Genomic DNA, 19,707 nt, shown 5'->3' on the forward strand with positions numbered 1-19,707 from the left:
CCCCCCCCCACCCCCCCCCCCCCCCACCCCCCCCCCCCCCCACCCCCCCCCCCCCCCACCCCCCCCCCCCCCCACCCCCCCCCCCCCCCACCCCCCCCCCCCCCCACCCCCCCCCCCCCCCACCCCCCCCCCCCCCCACCCCCCCCCCCCCCCACCCCCCCCCCCCCCCACCCCCCCCCCCCCCCACCCCCCCCCCCCCCCACCCCCCCCCCCCCCCACCCCCCCCCCCCCCCACCCCCCCCCCCCCCCACCCCCCCCCCCCCCCACCCCCCCCCCCCCCCACCCCCCCCCCCCCCCACCCCCCCCCCCCCCCACCCCCCCCCCCCCCCACCCCCCCCCCCCCCCACCCCCCCCCCCCCCCACCCCCCCCCCCCCCCACCCCCCCCCCCCCCCACCCCCCCCCCCCCCCACCCCCCCCCCCCCCCACCCCCCCCCCCCCCCACCCCCCCCCCCCCCCACCCCCCCCCCCCCCCACCCCCCCCCCCCCCCACCCCCCCCCCCCCCCACCCCCCCCCCCCCCCACCCCCCCCCCCCCCCACCCCCCCCCCCCCCCACCCCCCCCCCCCCCCACCCCCCCCCCCCCCCACCCCCCCCCCCCCCCACCCCCCCCCCCCCCCACCCCCCCCCCCCCCCACCCCCCCCCCCCCCCACCCCCCCCCCCCCCCACCCCCCCCCCCCCCCACCCCCCCCCCCCCCCACCCCCCCCCCCCCCCACCCCCCCCCCCCCCCACCCCCCCCCCCCCCCACCCCCCCCCCCCCCCACCCCCCCCCCCCCAAACCCCCCCCCCCCCCCACCCCCCCCCCCCCCAACCCCCCCCCCCCCCAACCCCCCCCCCCCCCCACCCCCCCCCCCCCCCACCCCCCCCCCCCCCCACCCCCCCCCCCCCAAACCCCCCCCCCCCCCAAACACCCCCCCCCCCCCCAAACCCCCCCCCCCCCACCCCCCCCCCCCCCCACTCCCCCCCCCCCCCACCCCCCCCCCCCCCCCACGCCCCCCCCCCCCCACAATGAATGAATGAATGAATGAATGAATGAATGAATGAATGAATGAATCCCCCCCCCAAATGAATGAATGAATGAATGAATGAATGAATGAATGAATGAATGAATGAATGAATGAATGAATGAATGATCTCCTCATCTCGTCACCAAACGAGGAAGGAGGAGTCCCAACGAAGCTGGCGATTTCTTTTCCGACAGCAACAAAAACAACCACAGGTCCAAACAGGCTGATGTATTTTAACAGTGAGGGCCAATTGGAAACAATGGGGTTAACAATTGAGGGCAAAATGATTGGGCTCTGAGGCCACTAATGGCTGGGCTCTGTTCTAAGAACGACTGGGAATTGCAGGGCCTTGCTGGACCAGATTTGGAGTGGGGAAGAGGGTCGGATTCTGCTTGCCAACTCCCAAACAGGGCCTGGAGATCTTGCAGAGTTGCGACTGATCCCCAGACTACAGAGATCCGCTCACCTGAAGAAAATGGCTGTTTTATAGGGTGGGCTCTATGGCATTATACCCTCTTCAGCAGTCTCCCTAAATTTCATCCTTAAGAACATAAGAACAAGCCAGCTGGATCAGACCAGAGTCCATCTAGTCCAGCTCTCTGCTACTCGCAGTGGCCCACCAGGTGCCTTTGGGAGCTCACCTGCAGGAGGTGAAAGCAATGGCCTTCTGCGGCTGCTGCTCCCGAGCACCTGGACTGTTAAGGCATTTGCAATCTGAGATCAAGGAGGATCAAGATTGGTAGCCATAGATCGACTTCTCCTCCATAAATCTGTCCAAGCCCCTTTTAAAGCTATCCAGGTGAGTGGCCATCACCACCTCCTGTGGCAGCATATTTCAAACACCCATCACACGTTGCGTGAAGAAGTGTTTCCTTTTATTAGTCCCAATTCTTCCCCCCAGCATTTTCAATGAGTGTCCCCTGGTTCTAGTATTGTGAGAAAGAGAGAAAAATTTCTCTCTGTCAACATTGAGGGACTGGAGCACCTTCCTTATGAGGAGAGGCTGCAGCATTTGGGACTATTTAGTTTGGAGAGGAGACGTCTGAGGGGGGATATGATTGAAGTCTATAAAATTATGCCTGGGATAGAAAATGGTCTGATCCAGCTGGCTCGTTCTTATGTTCTTTTGTGTGAATTCACACATTTATCGTATGTATATATGTCACTTCAATGTTATATACATGTGCTAAAATGGAAAACCCACAACACCCTAGTAAAGGAGTCAGTTTCCCCGTTTATGATTGTCACAGGTAGACTGCCCCTGGACACGGGGGGTCCATTCATCTACCACGACTGAACCACAGTTGACGGGCCTGCTATCCAAGAATCTGTGTCGTGCCCTCTCGTTCTGCCTCCAACCACTCTTTGCAAAAAGGGGTGATCGTTCTGTTTCCCGTGATAATGCATTTTAAAACGTAAATCAGTTTAAGATGAGTACAGCCCTTAGGAAGATGAGTACAGCCCTTAGGAAAGGATTTCATGATGAGTGGGGTTGGTTTTTTTTAACCTTTGATCGATGCCGGGAGGGGGGATTTGCAGAGCATTTCTTTCTTTTTTTTAAATTCCCCAGCAGTAATTAATTAAGCAACACGAGATGATTATTTCAGAGTATCGTGTGCGAATTCTATTTATAGCCTCATCTCATGGAAATCCAAATGGGTGACAGCGTTTTTCACAATCTCTCCTCTGGACAAATGCAATCTCTCTCCCTTCCCCCCGACCCACGACTTCCTCTATAAAATCAGAATTTATTCCTTGGCTCTAAGGGAGAAAAGAAAAAACTCGGCCCCCCCCCCCCCCCCCCCCCCAGCAAAGCTTGGAACAGATGCAAATTGCTGCAAACCGCAAGAGTTTACTCAACTGCTGAGTCGAAAGCCACGTCGCTCTGTGTGTGTGTGTTTTTTTTAAAAGAAAGAGAAGTGTATTCTCTATTCTCCCCTTATCCACTGTGCAGAAAAAAATCCTGCTCTTCCGTTTCCGTGACTCTGATGCCACGACCATTTTACATCTCCTAAAAAATCAGAAACGGGGGGGCAGAGAGGGAAGGCGTCGTCCACACCAAAGAAGGCTGGATTCTCTATCTCAGTGATGGCGAACCTTTTCGAGACCGAGCGCCCAAATTGCAACCCCAAACCCACTCATTTATGGCAAAGTGCCAACACGGCAATTTAACCTGAATACTGAGCTTTGAGTTTAGGAAAAAATGGTTGGCTCCAAGGCGTGCGTTACTCAGGAGTAAGCTTGGTGGTCGTCGGTGGCTTTGCTTTGAAGCAACCGGGCAACTGTTTGAGCGGGTGAATCACGACCCTAGGAGGGTTTACTTGGAAGCAAGCCCCATTGCCAGCAACCAAGCTTACTCCCAGGTAAAGGATCACGCTTTAGTTCTTCGCGTGAAAATCAGTGGGGTTTAACAGCGCTTAACAGGGTTACCTACACTGCTTCCCCAAAACTAAGGTTTGATGCTAATAATCGAGCCCAGCGGCCCAGGCCAGCCTAGATGTGTGTGTGGGGGGGACTCTGTGCGTGCCCACAGAGAGGGTTCTGAGTGCCACCTCTGGCACCCGTGCCATAGGTTCGCCACCACTGCTCTATCTGCTCTTAGATTTTTCTCGCCTGCCTGGAATAACGTTGCTTTAACCAGGGAGAGTGACCTTCTGCGCCTCTGATGCAAACATTATAAGGGATCTTTGTGAACACAATGTTAGCATTGCCAACATTTAGGGGAAATAAAAACACGTCCTGTCCCTTCGATAGAGCTTTTAAGGCATCGAAAAGGACGGCGGAAACATTTCCACGGCTTGGAAGTTGATCGCACCACCTGGCGTATAAGATACCGTTGAACACTAAAAGAGTTTGTCCATGTGACACGACTACGGTTGAAACACTTGACCATTCTTTTGTTTCTATGCCCTAAATCCATGGTGGTGAACCTTTGGCACTCCAGATGTTATGGACTACAATTCCCATCATCCCCTGCCAATTGGCCGTGCTGGCAGGGGCTGATGGGAATTGTAGTCCATAACATCTGGAGTGCCAAAGGTCCGCCACCACTGCCCAAAATACAAGAAGATACGCCTGAAATACACGAATTCCATTTTCTTGCAATGTTCTCAGTGGCATGAGCGTTACAAGATACCCAATCTCCTGAACGGCTCTGATGTGCTCTTTTGTGAAACTGCTGCAAATTTTATACTGGAAATTAGTAAGTTTAACTGTATTTCTTAACCTTGTTTTGTTTTAAAAATTTGTACCGTTTTATATGCCAAATAAAGGCTTGTGTGTTGATACTGTCGAACTGCTGTTTGTATGGACGGTGTGTTTTTTTCCCCTCCTCCGGGCAGGAGGAGAAGTCAAGGACAAACCGACAGTTGCTGATTCCTCAGACAAAGAGCCCCCCCCCCCCCCCCGCGCTGTCTGCCCAGGAACGGTGGAGGAAACAGGAAATCTCTTGTCTGAGCAAAATGAATCGCTTCGTCAGGCCGATCGCAAGGTAGACTGTGGGGCTTTCAATTCCCTGGCTCCCTTTGGATCGTCTTCCCCCCGATCTTCTGTCTCCTCCGCTCTACGGCTCGGCGTTTGCAGGCCCCGCAGCTGTGGAATTGCCATCGACAAACCATAAAAGGGGGTCTATTTTAATGGGTTTCCCAGGCTCTGCCTCCGCGCTGCCTCCTGCTACAACTGCTAGCAGCCCTTCAGAAATGAAGACAATAACAAAATGTCTTCTGAGCCCGTGGAGGCTGCCCGTTGCAGCTCTGCATGCGCTGCTCCTGGGCCAGCCCCTCAGCCATTGGCAGCCTTTGAGGGAGCGGGTGGGAGGGTGATTTTGCCCCATTCCACTCGTATCAGGTGGAGGGATGCCGCAAAATCACTCTTCCTCAGAGGAGGCTGTCTGTTGTACCTCTGGCATAGGTCAACCTTCTTCATATCAGGAGACATGTTCAGAAAGAGAACATGTCATCCTGTTTCATGCAATGGAACTGAAGTTCACCCTGAAGGTCCAACAACAGGGCATAGATATTAAGAAGAAGAAGAAGAAGAGTTTGGATTTATATCCCCCCTTTCTCTCCTGCAGGAGACTCAAAGGGGCTGACAATCTCCTTGCCCTTCCCCCCTCACAACAAACACCCTGTGAGGTAGGTGGGGCTGAGAGAGCTCCGAGAAGCTGTGACTAGCCCCAGGTCACCCAGCTGGCGTGTGTGGGAGTGCACAGGCTAATCTGAATTCCCCAGAGAAGCCTCCACAGCTCAGGCGGCAGAGCTGGGAATCAAACCCGGTTCCTCCAGATTCGATACACGAGCTCTTCACCTCCTACGCCACTCCACATAAGAAGAGCCCTGATGGATCAAACCAGTAGCCAACCTGTTTCTCTGGTGGTCCAGCCAACAAAGCACGGAGGCCGAGGCCTTCACCTGAACTCGCCTCCCAGCCCTGGGACTTAGAAGTTGGCTGCCTCTGAAGTTCAGGTGACGTCTACCTTTTGACCGGCAAGGTTGTAAACTCACGAATTGCAGAACTTTATGAAGCAAGGACGGGGTGGGGTTTTTTTTCGTTACCTTGCGGGATGTGTGTGTGTGTGTGTGTGTGTGCAGTTTGGAGTTTCACTGCTTCGCCACGCAATCTTAGGCAGTCACACACACCTTTGATGCCAACGGACCTGAAGGGTGCACCTATTTAGGACTGCCCAGTTGAAATTCCACGGGATACGCTTTTCTGCCTTGCCTGGATAGATAAAAGCCCCCAAGTCCTTTCAACCTCGTTTCAAAACGCTTTGAAGTGTCGCGGGGCGACGCGCCATCCCTTTGTGAGGAGTCTGTAAAAAGGATTTCAAAAGGGGGCACGCGGGGGGTGTTTCAGGCAAACCACCCCCTTCTTTGTCCCCAGGTGGAAATTTTTGGACTTCCAGGCAGTAGATCACGATTGAAGTACAGAAGCGGGCGGGGGGGGGGGATCGTTTTTGAGCATTAAAAGTAGCTGAAAGGCCCGGCTTCCTGTAGTCAGACAGACAATGCTTTTATTACTGCCGCTTCGCCCGCTTCGGTTCAAACAGGTGTTGAAAGTTTTTCCAACAAACCTGCCAAAGCTGTTTAGGCTAGAAGCGACAGGGAGGAAGAAGAGTTGGATTTATATCCTCCCTTTCTCTCCTGCAAGAAGACTCAAAGGGGCTTACAAACTCCTTGCCCTTCCTGCCCCCCCCCCCCCGCCCACAACAAACACCCTGTGAGGTAGGTGGGGCTGAGAGAGCTCAGAAGAACTGTGACTAGCCCAAGGTCACCCAGCTGGCATATGCTGGAGTACACAAACTAATCTGATTCACCAGATAAGCCTCCACAGCTCAAGTGGCAGAGCGGGGAATCAAACCCGGTCCTCTAGATTAGAGCGGACCTGCTCTTAACCACTATGCCACTGCCGCAGGGGTAAACATTTGTGTGTATGTGTGTCAGGGGGATGGTTTATTGGTGTTCTGCTCCACACCGAAGGTTACGTTTCCACCGGGGCAGAGATTTCTGTACTGCCATGATCTCGCTTGTGGCACCGAAGATCCCAGATGCAGAGAGTCTTAGGCGACCCCTGTGAAAGGGTCGTTCGACCCCCCAAAGGGGTCCCGACCCCCAGGTTGAGAACCGCTGCCTTATTCTCAGTGGTGGGATCCAAAATTTTTAGTAACAGGTTCCCATGGTGGTGGGATTCAAACAGTGGCGTAGCGCCAATGGGGCTGGGCGGGGCACAATGGGGGCGTGGCCGGGCATTCTGGGGGCGGGGCATTAATAATTTCTCTGTTACTGTAAAAAACTCGTACTGTAAAAAAAAGTTCCTAATTTCCAGCTGGTATCTTTCTGTCCATAATTTAAACTCATTCTAGTGCAAGTCCCATTGTCTACTGCCAAACAGAAAACAACTACTTCCTCCTCTAATTCGATCATCATACCAGCTCGTCAACATACTTACGCTGTTCAAATACTTTTAATTACTTAGTTTCTAGAACAAAGAAGCGGAGACTTTCCTTAAATCCTTGTTTAAGGAAAGTCTCCTTCTTTTGATTTCTAGAAACAAAATTAAGTATTTGAAAGTATTAAGTAACTTGACCATATTTCTAAAACATGTTTTTAAAACAGCCCAACAGGGAGAATGATCCCGTTTTCTACCTTCGCTAACCAGCCCCATAGGAAACAACAGGACTTGATGATTTTTGGACCTAATGGAATTTCTAACGGAAAAGCAGACCCAATTAGTCACCCCCTCTCGGCACACACAAATAATTAGTGACCCCCTCTCGGGAACTGGTGAGAACCTGCTGGATCCCACCTCTGCTTAAATGTAATATCACTATTCCTTATACCAGTGGTTCTCAAACTTCCTAATGCCATGACCCTTTAATACAGTTCCTCGTATTGTGGTGAACCCCAACCCTAACATTTATCCATTTTACGGATGGAGAACACTGATGCAGAGAGTCTTAGACGACCCCTGGGAAAGGGTCATTCGACCCCCAAAGGGGTCCCGACCCCCAGATTCAAAACCACTGCCTTATACTGTTATTGTGCAAGCTGCTAGCGTTGTTTTTGTTTTTGTTTTGTGTTGGATGGACGGAGCGACCAAGAAGGACCAAAACCCCAAAGTGAGGGGGAAACACCCATTTTCTCGAGAGGAGCTGATCTCTGTAGTTGGGAGATTGTTTGGGAGATCTCCAGGCCTCCCCTGGAGGTTGGCAGCTTTAGGTCTAGGGGACGTTCTGCCTGTCTGGAGCAATTGCTTTCTCCTCCCAGCTTGCTCAGTACGGATGCAAAAAGATCTCGCTTGCTCCGCAACCTGCCCGCCTCCTCCTGACGACAGCCGCCCTCCGTCCCCCGTCTCTCTAATCTGAAACCTATACATCTTCTCCCACACAAACGCACACACACTTTCTAATTTTAAACACAGCCACAGAGTCCTCGCTCGGTGCGACTCACTCGTACACACACGCGTACACACACCTGCCTCCCACACAACCACAGCTCCAAGAGAACCACGTGTCTCGCCCGCCATGCACAGAGAGGGGTCGGCAGCGCACTGTGAGAAAAGGAAGTCCCCCGCGCCTGGGGCCCCCTCCCGGGAACACACAACGGGGAGGGGGTTGCTACCTCTACTGGTTCATGCGTCCACATGCCAGGCCGTTTGTTAGCATCTCAGGCACCCGCTTCCCATGCCGGGTTAGTGATTCCCAGCCCAGGCTGTTATTCTGCGGGCGCTGCGCACGCGGGTGCGTGTCGGGCCGGCCGGCCAGCCCATCTTACCCTGGGTGCTCACAGCCACGTGGAGGGTGGAGCGTGGGTCCCCAGCGCCGGGGGCCGGGTGGGCGTCAAGTGCCATGCTAGCAGAGGGAGACGCTGCGGGCGCCTCCGGGTACGGCACGGCGGGAGCGGTGGCCGTCTGCGTCTCGCCTGCGTTGCCGGTGACAAACAGAACATCAGCGGAACGTAAAGAGGGGGAGGCAGATGTGGCTGTTTGTGGGGGGCTGGGGGGGACATCAGCCCGAGGTTCTGCCCCATTGGGGGGGAGGCAGCACAGAAGAGCCCCCCACCAGCTTTCTTGGGAATACCCCCAAATTGTGCCCAAGACGGCTATGCAAAGTGTGTCCAGAGGCGACTTCTACCGTGAGGAACGGCAAAGCGGTGGAGCGTGCCTAGCCTTTGGGTGGGGTTGCCAAACTCCAGGTGGGGTCTGGAGACATCCCAGAATGACGACTGATTTCCGCACTACGGAGATCAGCTCGGTGTATCGTCAGAGGCTTTCATGGCTGGAATCACTGGAGCGTTGTGGGGTTTTCCGGGCTGTGTGGCCGTGTTCCAGTAGCTTTTTCTCCAGTAGCATTTTCTCTTTTTGAACTGTGACCATCCGGCAGACGATACAGGTCTATCAAAACTAGGACCAAGAGGCTTAGAGACAGCTTCTATGCTGAACTCCGGGGCTTCGTGTTGATGTGTTTGGGGCTGTGTAGGGATGGGTGGAGGAAGGGGAAAGGGAGGATGGGGTATGAGTCTGAAATTGTGGGCATCGAGGAATGCTGCTGTAAATTTCGTTGTGCGGGCACAATGACAATAAAATGCTTATGCTTATGCTGACGTTTCTGCTGCATCTGTGGCTGGCATCTTCAGAGGATCCTCCGAAGATGCCAGCTACGGAGGCAGGCGAAACGTCAGGAGAAAATGCTACTGGAACACGGCCGTACAGCCCGGAAAACCCCACAACACTCCAGAGATCAGTTTCCCTGTAGGAAATAACTGTTTTGAAAAGTGGGTTCGGGGACATTGTCCTTGTCTTTCCCGGTCTCCATCCCCAAATTTCCAGGAACCCCCCCCCCCTCCCCACGTGGAGTTGGCAACCCTGTATTCAGAAAAACAAAATGAATGAACCAATAGATAACCAAGACTGTGAGACCCTAAATCTGGGGAGTCAAACTCTGGTCCTCCTGATGTTCACGGACTACGATTCCCATCAGCCATCTGATGAGAATTGTAGCCCACGAACATCTGGAAGGCCAGAGTCGGACGCCCCTGCAAATAGAGACAAAGAATCCCACAGAGCCTTGGTGGCAAACCTTTGGCACTCCTGATGTTATGGACTACAATTCCCATCAGCCCCTGCCAGCATAGCCAATTGGCCATGCTGGCAGGGGCTGATGGAAATTGTAGTCCATAACATCTGGAGTGCCAAAGGTTCGCCACCACTGGGACAGAGTAATATTACCCCTTTCAGGGAGCCAATCAGGGCTTGAACTCAATTGTCACGCCGTTGAGGCGCGTTGAGCCAGCAGGGCGCCGTGCCGTCCTCTGCCCACCAGCTCACGCCCTCCTTCAAACTGTGGCATAGCGCCAATGGGGCTGGGTGGGGCACAACAGGGGCGTGGCCGGGCATTCCAGGGGCGTGGCCGGGCATTCAGGGGGCGAGGCATTCCTGGGTGGGGCTGTGGCAAGGACACAGCCGCTGCGCCGGTCCTTGGGCGGGAAACGAATGCACGCAGGCGCAGGCTGCCACGCACGCCGGTGCACCTCCTGCTAGACTGCTTCAAGTTCTGTGCGCTACTGCGGAGAGGAGGGGCGTCACTAAGGCAAAAATCACGTGGCAAAATCACCAATTAGTAACCCCCTTTCGGCACACCCAAATAATTAGTAACCTACTCTCGGGAACCTGTGAGAACCTGCTGGATCCCACCTCTGGCCGTGCCACCAGAGAGTTTTCTGTTTGTAAGGACACAACAAAAGTCTGGTGTCATTATGGAAAACAGGCCCTAAGGTGGAAACAGAGGGCTATACAGCTGGGGCCGACATTCATGTCCTCCGGATAATATTCTCCAAACAGGAACGGTGCCGAAAGGCCCGGCCTCGTTCCAAACGCCCCAGCGTAGCTCGCGGGTCCCGGGCCAGGCCGGCGAAATCGCCCCGTTGAGCTCAGGTTGCTTGCTTGCGTGTTAGCCCGCCCTCCAAACCCTTTGGCTCGGCCGGCAAAGTCCCCTAATGAATCCCAGATGCTTCTGAGCCGTCTCCCCTTTCTCGGCTGTGCAGCGGGAGCAGGAAGTCAGTAGTCGGCCGGCCAAGGTTTGCAAGGAGACAAGAAAAGGGTCCAGGAACGGCCGGGAAGAGCTGACACTCCGGACTTTCACCCGCAGCTGACCCCCAACCGATCTATGACAAAGCCGAGCGACAGTCTGTTTTGGGGTGCACTGCAGAGGCCAGGGAGTGCCATGATAACTCTGCCTCCTTTTACCCCTGGATATGTTCAGGCTCCCAAACCACCACCACCCCCCACAAGCAAGCCAGGAGCCGCTAACGGGACTCGGCCAACCTCTCCCTCCGCCTTCTCTTCCATTAACTCGGAGAGTCTCCCCTGCTGGGTAATTAATGGACTTGCCTCGGATTTAATTTCTTTCCCCGTATCTGATTGGCTGGGCTTTTCGCTTTCTTGGGGTGGGGGGGGGCAGACAAAGCGGGCCCCCCGCGGCGGCTGATTGCACGTGTGCCGAACCCCCCCACCCACCACAAAGGATGCCTTTCCATTTGGGGCTAGTGAGAAAGCAAGGGGGGGGGGGCGCTCAGGGCTTCTTCTACTCCCAGAGTTTGCTGGAAAAGAAGAGTATGTGTGCAGTGGTGGGATCCAAAAATGTTAGGAACAGGTTCCCATGGCGGTGGGATTCAAACTGTGGCGTAGCGCCAATGGGGCGGGGTGGGGCACGATGGGGGCGTGGCCGGGCATTCCAGGGGCGGGGCATTCCTGGGCGGGGCTGTGGCAAGGACGCAGCCACTGCGCCGGTCCTCGGGCGGGAAACGAATGCACACAGGCGCAGGCTGCCACGCCCGCCGGTGCACCTCCTGCTAGACTGCTTCAAGTTCTGCGCGCTACTGTTGAGAGGAAGGGCGTCACTAGGGCAAAAATCACGTGGCAAAATCACCCATTAGTAACCCCCTCTCGGCACGCACAAATAATTAGTAACCTACTCTCGGGAACCTGTGAGAACCTGCTGGATCCCACCTCTGGGTGTGTGCATGGGGTGTACTAGGCAGTGCAGTGGTTAGAGCCGGGGGGTTATCTTTTTGTGCTCGTGGGGACATCTGGGATTCGGGCACAGGGTGGCAGCCACCACCACCGTGACGTGGCTGTGGCAGGAGGCATAACCACATAGACAGGGGAAACTCAAGCACACGGAAGAGGACGGAGAATTTTAAAAAATACTCCAGGAAACGGGAACGGGAGAGGGAATAAAACAAACGCCGTCGGGGCAGCTGCCCCCGAAACAATGTTGTTTTACTCCACAGGTGTCAAACTCGCGGCCCTCCAGATGTCATGGATTACACTTCCCATCATCCCCTGCCAGCACATTGTTGGCAGGGGGTGATGGGAACTGTAGTCCATGACATCTGGAGGGCCGCGCGTTTGACACCTATGTTTTACTCTGTATAGCTCAGTGGTGGCGAACCTTTGGCACTCCAGATTGGCCATGCTGGCAGGGGCTGATGGGAATTGTAGTCCATGACATCTGGAGCGCCAAAGGTTCGTTACCACTGGATAGCTGATCGGATCTTCAGTGGCCAATGGGCCCTGGCCATTTTCTAAAGACACTTGGGGGGCGCCAAGGAAAGCATTGGCGGCCACAATGGTGCCCGCTCTCAGGGCTGGGCTAGACAAGATGGCGTCCTGGCCTCTGCCCGAGGTACCCACTATCATTTTGCAGCAGTGTGTTCCCACCTGAGAACTTATTTCAAGGGTAGTGTGTGGCCCCAATTCTGATCATGGCTACCACGATGCTGTTTTTCTGACCCCCAATGGTGCCATGAGGGACATTATTTGCCCATATGCCAGTGATGGCGAACCTTTTTGAGACCGAGTGCCGAAACTGCAACCCAAAACCCACTCATTTATCGCAAAGTGCCCACACGGCAATTGAACCTGAATACTGAGGTTTTAGTTTAGGAAAAATTGGTTGGCTCTGAGGTGTGCGCTACTCGGGAGTAAGCTTGGTGGTAGTCGGTGGCTTTGCTTTGACGCAACTGTGCAACTCTTCCAATCGGTGAATCACGACCCTAGGAGGGTTTGCTCAGAAGCAAGCCCCATGGCCAGCAACCGAGCTTACGCCCAGGTAAAGGATCACGCTTTAGTTCTTCGCGTGAAAATCAGTGGGGTTTAACAGTGCTTAACAGGGTTACCCACACTGCTTCCCCAAAACTAGGTCTTAGGTTTAATGCTAATAATTGAACCCAGCGGCCAAGGCCAGCCTAGATGTGGGGGGGGGGGGGACTCTGTTTGCGTGTGCCCACAGAGAGGGCTCTGAGTGCCACCTCTGGCACCCGTGCCATAGGTTCGCCACCACTGCTATACGCGTTCAGGAGAGAAAAATTGTGTAGGGGAGAGTCCCTTTTCCTCTCCTGACACTATGGCGATCCCATGGAGTTCTCTGGTGAGAATTCACTGTTACAAAATGGAGCAGGGTCAAACTGGGGACAGGGTCTTGTCTAATTTGGCCTTCTACCTAGCCTACCCCACAGGGGCGTTGTGAGGATAAAAACGAGGAGAGGGAAAAGATGTGAGCTGCTTTGGGAGCCCATTGAAGAAAAAGGCAGGGTATAAATTAAGCTGAGTAAATAAAAATAAATACGAATCCTCATTTAGCTCAATGTCCCCTTCTCTGCACGGTGCCGTGATTTCTAAAGAAGGCCTGGCCTTTCCAATGCACTTCATATGGTTTTCTGGTTTGGACTCACAACTTCCCTGTGTCTAATTTAATACAAGGCTCCGTCCCGTTACAAAAATGAGTGAGTCTTGGTTAATGGTAGCATGAACGGGGAATGGTGTGAAAAGGAGTGGATGGTGGTGCGGGTTAGTGGTTCATCAAGATGGCTGTTAGTTTTGGCAAAGGATTGAGGGGAAACACAACTCCTCCCCTTCAAACCCGGAATTAGAGAGCCCTTCCCCTTTGACATTCAAGGAAGAACTTTTCTCCACTGAAAACAGGTGAACTTTCATGGATTGAACCAATATTTATAGGTCTATTTGTGGCTGGTAGCCATTTTTGGACAACAGGGGCCCAAGACTTGAGCAACAGTAGGCCGGTCACCACGGTAACACAGTAGGCCGGTCACCATGGTAACACACAAGGCCTTGCCCTTCTTATCTCCCATTTTGGATTAACCGTGGGAACTTGGCAGGATGCTCAAATTGGTACCTCCCACCATCACGCCGCTAAAAGGGCACCCCAATATAGAGGACCCAGTCAAGACCCTCCAACAACTGCATCTTTGTGTTAGATCTGGACAAGCCCAATGTGAATGGCCATAAATGGTTGCTCCAAGATGGCCGCCCTTGGTCCAAGATGGCCGCCCTTGGTCCAAGATGGCCACCCTTGCTCCAAGATGGCCGCCCTTGGCAAAGTGCTCGAGACTTTGACATCTGAGCAGGAATCTGAGGGCCGGCCAAAGGTGACTTCTGCCACCCGTGCAACCAAGGTTGCCAATCTCCAGGCAGTAGCTGGAGATTACATTGACTCTCCAGGAATGTTGTCCCTACGGCACTATAGTTCACAGATCCTCCCCAAATCCTCTCCTTTTCAGGCTACAACCCTAAAATCCCTAGAGCAGCTGCACCTCTTCCAAAATGGGAGTAAGCAATCATGGAACAAGGGAAGACGGTACTGACCATAGGCAGAGTCGCTGGTGCCGTCGTGATTCCCGGTTGCCGTTACCAGATCTAAAGAGGAAAGAAAGAGGAAAAACAGGATGGGGAGTCAATAGGAGCACATGGGGCAGGGGCGTAACGAGGCAAACTGTAACCCTGGGCAAAACCTGAGTTGGATGCCCCCCCCCACCCGCCCACGGGTGGCCACTCCACCACAACCAAAATTTTTTTGCAACAGGACATTGGTGCTCGCGGTAGGGTGAATTTTAGACATATCAGTACTAAAATTAGCGTATCATCAGAATAGATTGTCAACTTATAAGCGCGCCTCCCGAGTTTGGTGAGGTTTGGTTCAAGGAGTCCAAAGTTATGGACCCTCAAAACTGTAGCCCCCATCTCCTATTAGCTCCCATTGGAAACTATGGGGGATGGGGGCACCCCCTTTGGGAGTCCATAACTTTGGACTCCCTGAACCAAACCTCACCAACCTTGGGAGGTAGCATAAGGGCAGTCTCCTGATGATACTCTGAAATTTTTGGTGCCGCTAGCCTAAAAACTGCGCCCCCTGCAGGCCAAAAATGGAAAACTACTAAAAATACCCCAAAACGAACCCTGCATTTTGATGCCCCCCCACAAGGTGGTGCCCTGGGCAGCTGCCCACCTTGCCCAATGGGCATTACGCCCCTGACATGGGGGGTGTGAAACACTTGGCAGCACAATTGGGGGAAGGGATTGCAGGGAAAGGGGGAAACACTATTAGGCAATGTTTCAACCGATTCCACAAGGTCAACACAGTGTCAGGACCAGCAGCTCTGTGGAGATCCGGGAACCCCAAATCTATCGGCACCCCAGAGCAAGCGAATTCACCCACCCTGCTCTGGCGTTCCTTGAAAGCGTCAGAAAGCCCTGAAGAACTGCTAGCCTGAGAATCTCTTTCTCTAGAGGGGAACCATGTTAGCCTGTTTCTCTTAATGAACTCATTTATCTCTCTCTTTCCCTCTCTCTCACACACACAGATGAATCGCGGAGGTCTCGTTCCACAACCTTCGCATCAGTTTTGGCTGTGAAATTTCACTCTCCTCTGTGCCCCTCGGACGGCTAAGGCTGAAAGCTCTGGAGCTTTTTATTCTGGGGAACAGACAGCTAAGGTGGGGGTCAGGACTGACGTTTATAATGTTACGCACGCAGCGAAGCTGTATTGTCCAAGGATTTCACGGCTGGAATCGCTAGGGTGTTGTGGGTTTTCCGGGTTGTATGACCGTGTTCCAGTAACATTTTCTCCTGACGTTTCGCCGGCATCTGTGGCCGGATGCCGGCGAAACGTCAGGAGAAAATGCTACTGGAACACGGCCATACAACCCGGAAAACCCACAACACCCTAGTGGAGAAGTTTCTAACGTTATTCATGCAGTGAAGGATGTAAGTAGCGAAAACCTTTTCCCCCTCTCCCATAATACTAGACCTCCAGGCACAACTCAATGAAATTATTAGGTGGTAGATTCTGGATGGACTAAAATAAATACTGTTTTACGCAGGGAGTAACAGAATTGAGGAATTCACTGCCCCTGGATGGCCACAAGCATAGATAGCTTTAAAAGGGGGTTAGACCGGTTCATGAAGGAGAGATCCAGCAATGGCTACTAGCTGTGGTAACTAAACGAAGCTCCCATGTTCAGAGGCAGTCAACCCCAGTGCCAGAGGAGGAAGAGAAAGAGGAAGAAGAGGAGGAGGAGTAGACTCAAGGTGGCTTACATGCTCCTTTCCCTTTCTCTCCCCACAACAGACACCTTGTGAGGTAGGTGGGGCTCGGAGAGTTCTGAGAGAACTGTGACTAGCCCAAGGTCACCCAGCAGGAAGGTAGGAGTGCGGAAACACATCTGGTTCACCAGGTAAGCCTCTGCCACTCAGCTGGAGGAGTGGGGACTCAAACCCGGTTCTCCAGATTAGAGTGCACCTGCTCTTAACCACTACCCCACGCTGGCTCGGCTTCTACACCTCCAGAGAACTGGTGGGCCACTATGTGATGCTGGACAGAATGAACCCCGGGCCCGATCCAGCAGGGCTCTTTGCTGACATGGCTTGCTTACCCCAAACAGAAACAAAAGGTGGATTAAATAGTTCCCTGATTTATGCAGGGCCTCTTTAAATTGCACACCTCAGGGGATTCCTTTCCACTCATTCAGTTCACATGTGAATGGGTTAGAGCAGTGGTGGGATCCAAAAATTTTAGTAACAGATTCCCATGGTGGTGGGATTCAAACAGTGGCGTAGTGCCAATGGGGCTGGGCGGGGCACGACGGGGGCGTGGCCGGGCAACCTGGGGGCGGGGCATTCCTGGGCGGGGCTGTGGCAAGGATGCAGCTGCTGCGCCGGTCCTTGGGCGGGAAACGAATGCATGCAGGCGCAGGCTGCCACGCACACTGGTGCACCTCCGGCTAGACTGCTTCAAGTTCTGCGCGCTACTGCTGAGAGGAGGGGCGTAACTAAGGCAAAAATCACGTGGCAAAATCACCAATTAGTAACCCCCTCTCGGCACACACAAATAATTAGTAACCTGCTCTCGGGAACCTGTGAGAACCTGCTGGATCCCACCTCTGGGTTAGAGGTTAAAATAAACCAAGGAGTTATCCTAGAATACTTGAAAACATGGGTGCAGTCAGCCATTCCCTCCAGCTGGACTCACCGACGCTCCGAGTGGAGGCCAGAAAACACACTTGTAGGGAGAGATCCCCACAAGAGGAGGCCTTTGGAGACCACCCACCCACCTTTGGAGACCACCCACAACCACAATGTTCACTGCGTGGCCAAGGGTCAGTCAGTCTATTTTGGCCCGGCCTACCCTGCAGGGCTGCTGTGGAGATAAAATGGACAATAGAAGGACGACCTGTTCTGCTCTGATTTCCTTGGAAGTCCTCCCTCCTCAGATTCCAGGTATTCTTCCGTCACAGCCAGATGCAATTTCCTTCGCATCGGTGGACCAAACTAAATGGGCATCTGTTCGTAAAAGCTGCATCTGTTCACCTGGCCTCCCCCCTTCCCCTCCGCGGAAACAACCATAACTTCTCTCGTGACACCGCGACGTTCCAGATTTCATTGCCACACACGGCTGCCTCGCTGGTAGGTTGGAAAATGTGGGACGCCGTGACGCGAGGTAAGCAGCAAAGGGAGAGGAAGGGGAAAGCATCGTTATTGTTACGGGTCTTGTGGTGCAAACGCTCAAAAGAGGCTCCTGTTCTTGGCTGCCACCAGCTTTGAGTAAAGGATCTAGCCTGGCCAAGGGGATAGCTTTATAAAACAGTGTCCAGGGCTTACTCCGGGGGCCATGTCCCGCCCCCTCCCCCCACACACAACACACAGCATCGCCCCATCCCAATCTCCATGTGGAGCTCAGGGCCTGGCCCCCCGATCTCCATGTGGTGCCCCTTCGGCTACCCCTGCTCCCGAGCTCCACGTGAAGTTTGGGGGCGGGGCTCATTTTCAAGGGGGAGCACAGTCCTGCAATGTACCCCCATGGAAGGGGTGCCTGGAGTTCAAGCCCCTCTGTGCCCCCCCCTTGCTACGCCACTTATCTTGGCTACAAGATAGGATTGCCAACTCTGTATCGAGAAATCCATTAAGGGGAATTCAGATTAGCCTGTACACTCGCACACACGCCAGCTGGGTGACCTTGGGCTAGTCACAGCTTCTCGGAGCTCTCTCAGCCCCACCCACCTCACAGGGTGTTTGTTGTGAGGGGGGAAGGGCCAGGAGATTGTCAGCCCCTTTGAGTCTCCTGCAGGAGAGAAAGGGTGGATATAAATCCAAACTCTTCTTCTTCTTCTAAGGTTTGAGGTTGCAGAACGGGGAGCATGAAATATGGGGACGGGATATAGAGTCTGCTCTCCAAAGCAGCCATTTTATCCGGGGGGAATAGACCTCTGTTGTCTGGAGAGTAATTCTCCAGGTCTAGCAGGGAGATCCGCAGCCCTGCTGCAGCAACCGGGATCGGATGGGAATTCAATTAGCTCAGCCTAACCCAGGAGGCTAAAGGATTCGAAAAGGAGCATAGCGTTTCCCTGGCACTCATTGGCTCATTTCCCCCACAACAGCTCTTCACACACATGTCCGTTAGCAGCCGGCAGCGGGGGGTAGGGGGTGGAGGTAGGCAGGAAAGCGCAGAACAGAGCGGGTTTTGTTCGGCTCGGAAAGACGAGCTTTATGGCTGGCCTGGGACGGGCGAGCCGGCTTCGTCCTCCTCCACCAAGACAAAAACCGCTTCCTGGCCGGAGCAGCTGCAAACGGCCTCTCCGGTGCGGCTGCTCACCTTGACAGCTCCCCGCATACTTGGCTGCATTTTCAACATCTTGTTCAAATCCACTTCTGGGGAGAAAGCAGGGGGAAAGGGGGCGGGGAGGAGAGAGATCTCATTAAAACCGGCGTGCCAGGTTGATTAAACCCCTGCTTATTAATCAACGGGCCGGAGCCCAGGAAACGGCAGACAGAGAAAACGGGATTCTAGCTTCGGGTCCAGAGGGAGGCACCGAATCCTGTCTCTCTACCCCTGTCGGTGTGGCTCCTGGGAGACCAAGGAGTGATGGATTGCACGACGGTGTCAGGCCGTCATGGGGACCGGCTGAGCTCCAGGCGGCAAATTGCATCCAGTTGTTTGGCGTCTTTTAGGGAGGATGGGGGTGGCGGAAGGGGAAGGAAAGATGGATGAATTTGGGGGGCAAAGGGGGGGGAGATCCCTCCTGTGAAAACAGCACAGCTCTACAGACGGCCCAAAGCACGCTTGTTATTATTATTTTTTTTACGACTGCAACGTTTCTAGCTCTCATGAGAGCTGAAGAATGTTTACGCTCCGAAACCGATCGAAGAGCTTTTGATTTTCCAGGGGACTCTGGCGGTATCTCAGCCCAAAAGAAAAAGATGAGAACCAAACAAAACACTAGCAAAAAAAGAGAGAGAACAATCTGTCCGATCAAAACTGGCATGATAGACACGACGAGGAAAACATGACATTTTTAGGAATTTTTAAAATGAACACGTATTAAATGTTGGGTTTGGGTTTGGGTTTGGGTTTATAGACCGCCCTCCCCCGAAGGGCTCAGGGCGGTGAACAACATATAACAGAGCACAATAATAAATTAAAATCCAATAAATATAAATTAATATGGCTCTAATAATAAACCCTATCTTATTAAAAATACAACATTATTAAACTTAGCATTAAACTAACATTAAAACAAGATGGCGCCAGCTTCAGTTCACCCAGAGCCCCAGAGGGGGGATGAGGCGGTGGATCCACTTGATGCTATAATAAAGGAGGGGGAGGAGAGGAGGAGAGGGAGGGGGCCCCTATCAACGGCTAGGCTCCCCAAAGGCCCGGTGGAACAGCTCTGTCTTACAGGCCCTGCGGAACTCAACCAGATCCCGCAGAGCCCAAACAGCTGGTGGGAGAGCGTTCCACCAGGCGGGGGCCAGAGCTGTAAAGGCTCTGGCCCGAGTGGAAGCTAGCCGTATCATTGAGGGGCCAGGAATCACCAGTAGGTTGGCCTCTACCGAACGCAGAGACTGATTCG

General features: G+C 54.0%; 1 protein-coding gene across 1 annotated transcript in view; it reads right to left on the reverse strand.

Annotated features, from left to right (window-relative positions):
* Positions 1–7,539: 7,539 nt before the first annotated feature.
* Positions 7,540–19,707, reverse strand: part of SEMA6C (semaphorin 6C) — a 51,337-nt gene continuing 39,169 nt past the window's right edge. The window contains exons 15-17 of the mRNA XM_048518828.1: positions 18,450–18,505; positions 14,168–14,218; positions 7,540–8,424 (exon numbers count right to left, since the gene is read on the reverse strand). Coding sequence (XP_048374785.1) covers positions 8,195–8,424; positions 14,168–14,218; positions 18,450–18,505 — 337 coding nt within the window. The 3' untranslated portion in view covers positions 7,540–8,194. The remainder of the gene's footprint in view (positions 8,425–14,167; positions 14,219–18,449; positions 18,506–19,707) is intronic.

Source organism: Sphaerodactylus townsendi, linkage group LG01, assembly GCF_021028975.2.
Source record: "Sphaerodactylus townsendi isolate TG3544 linkage group LG01, MPM_Stown_v2.3, whole genome shotgun sequence".
Classification (NCBI taxonomy): domain Eukaryota; kingdom Metazoa; phylum Chordata; class Lepidosauria; order Squamata; family Sphaerodactylidae; genus Sphaerodactylus; species Sphaerodactylus townsendi.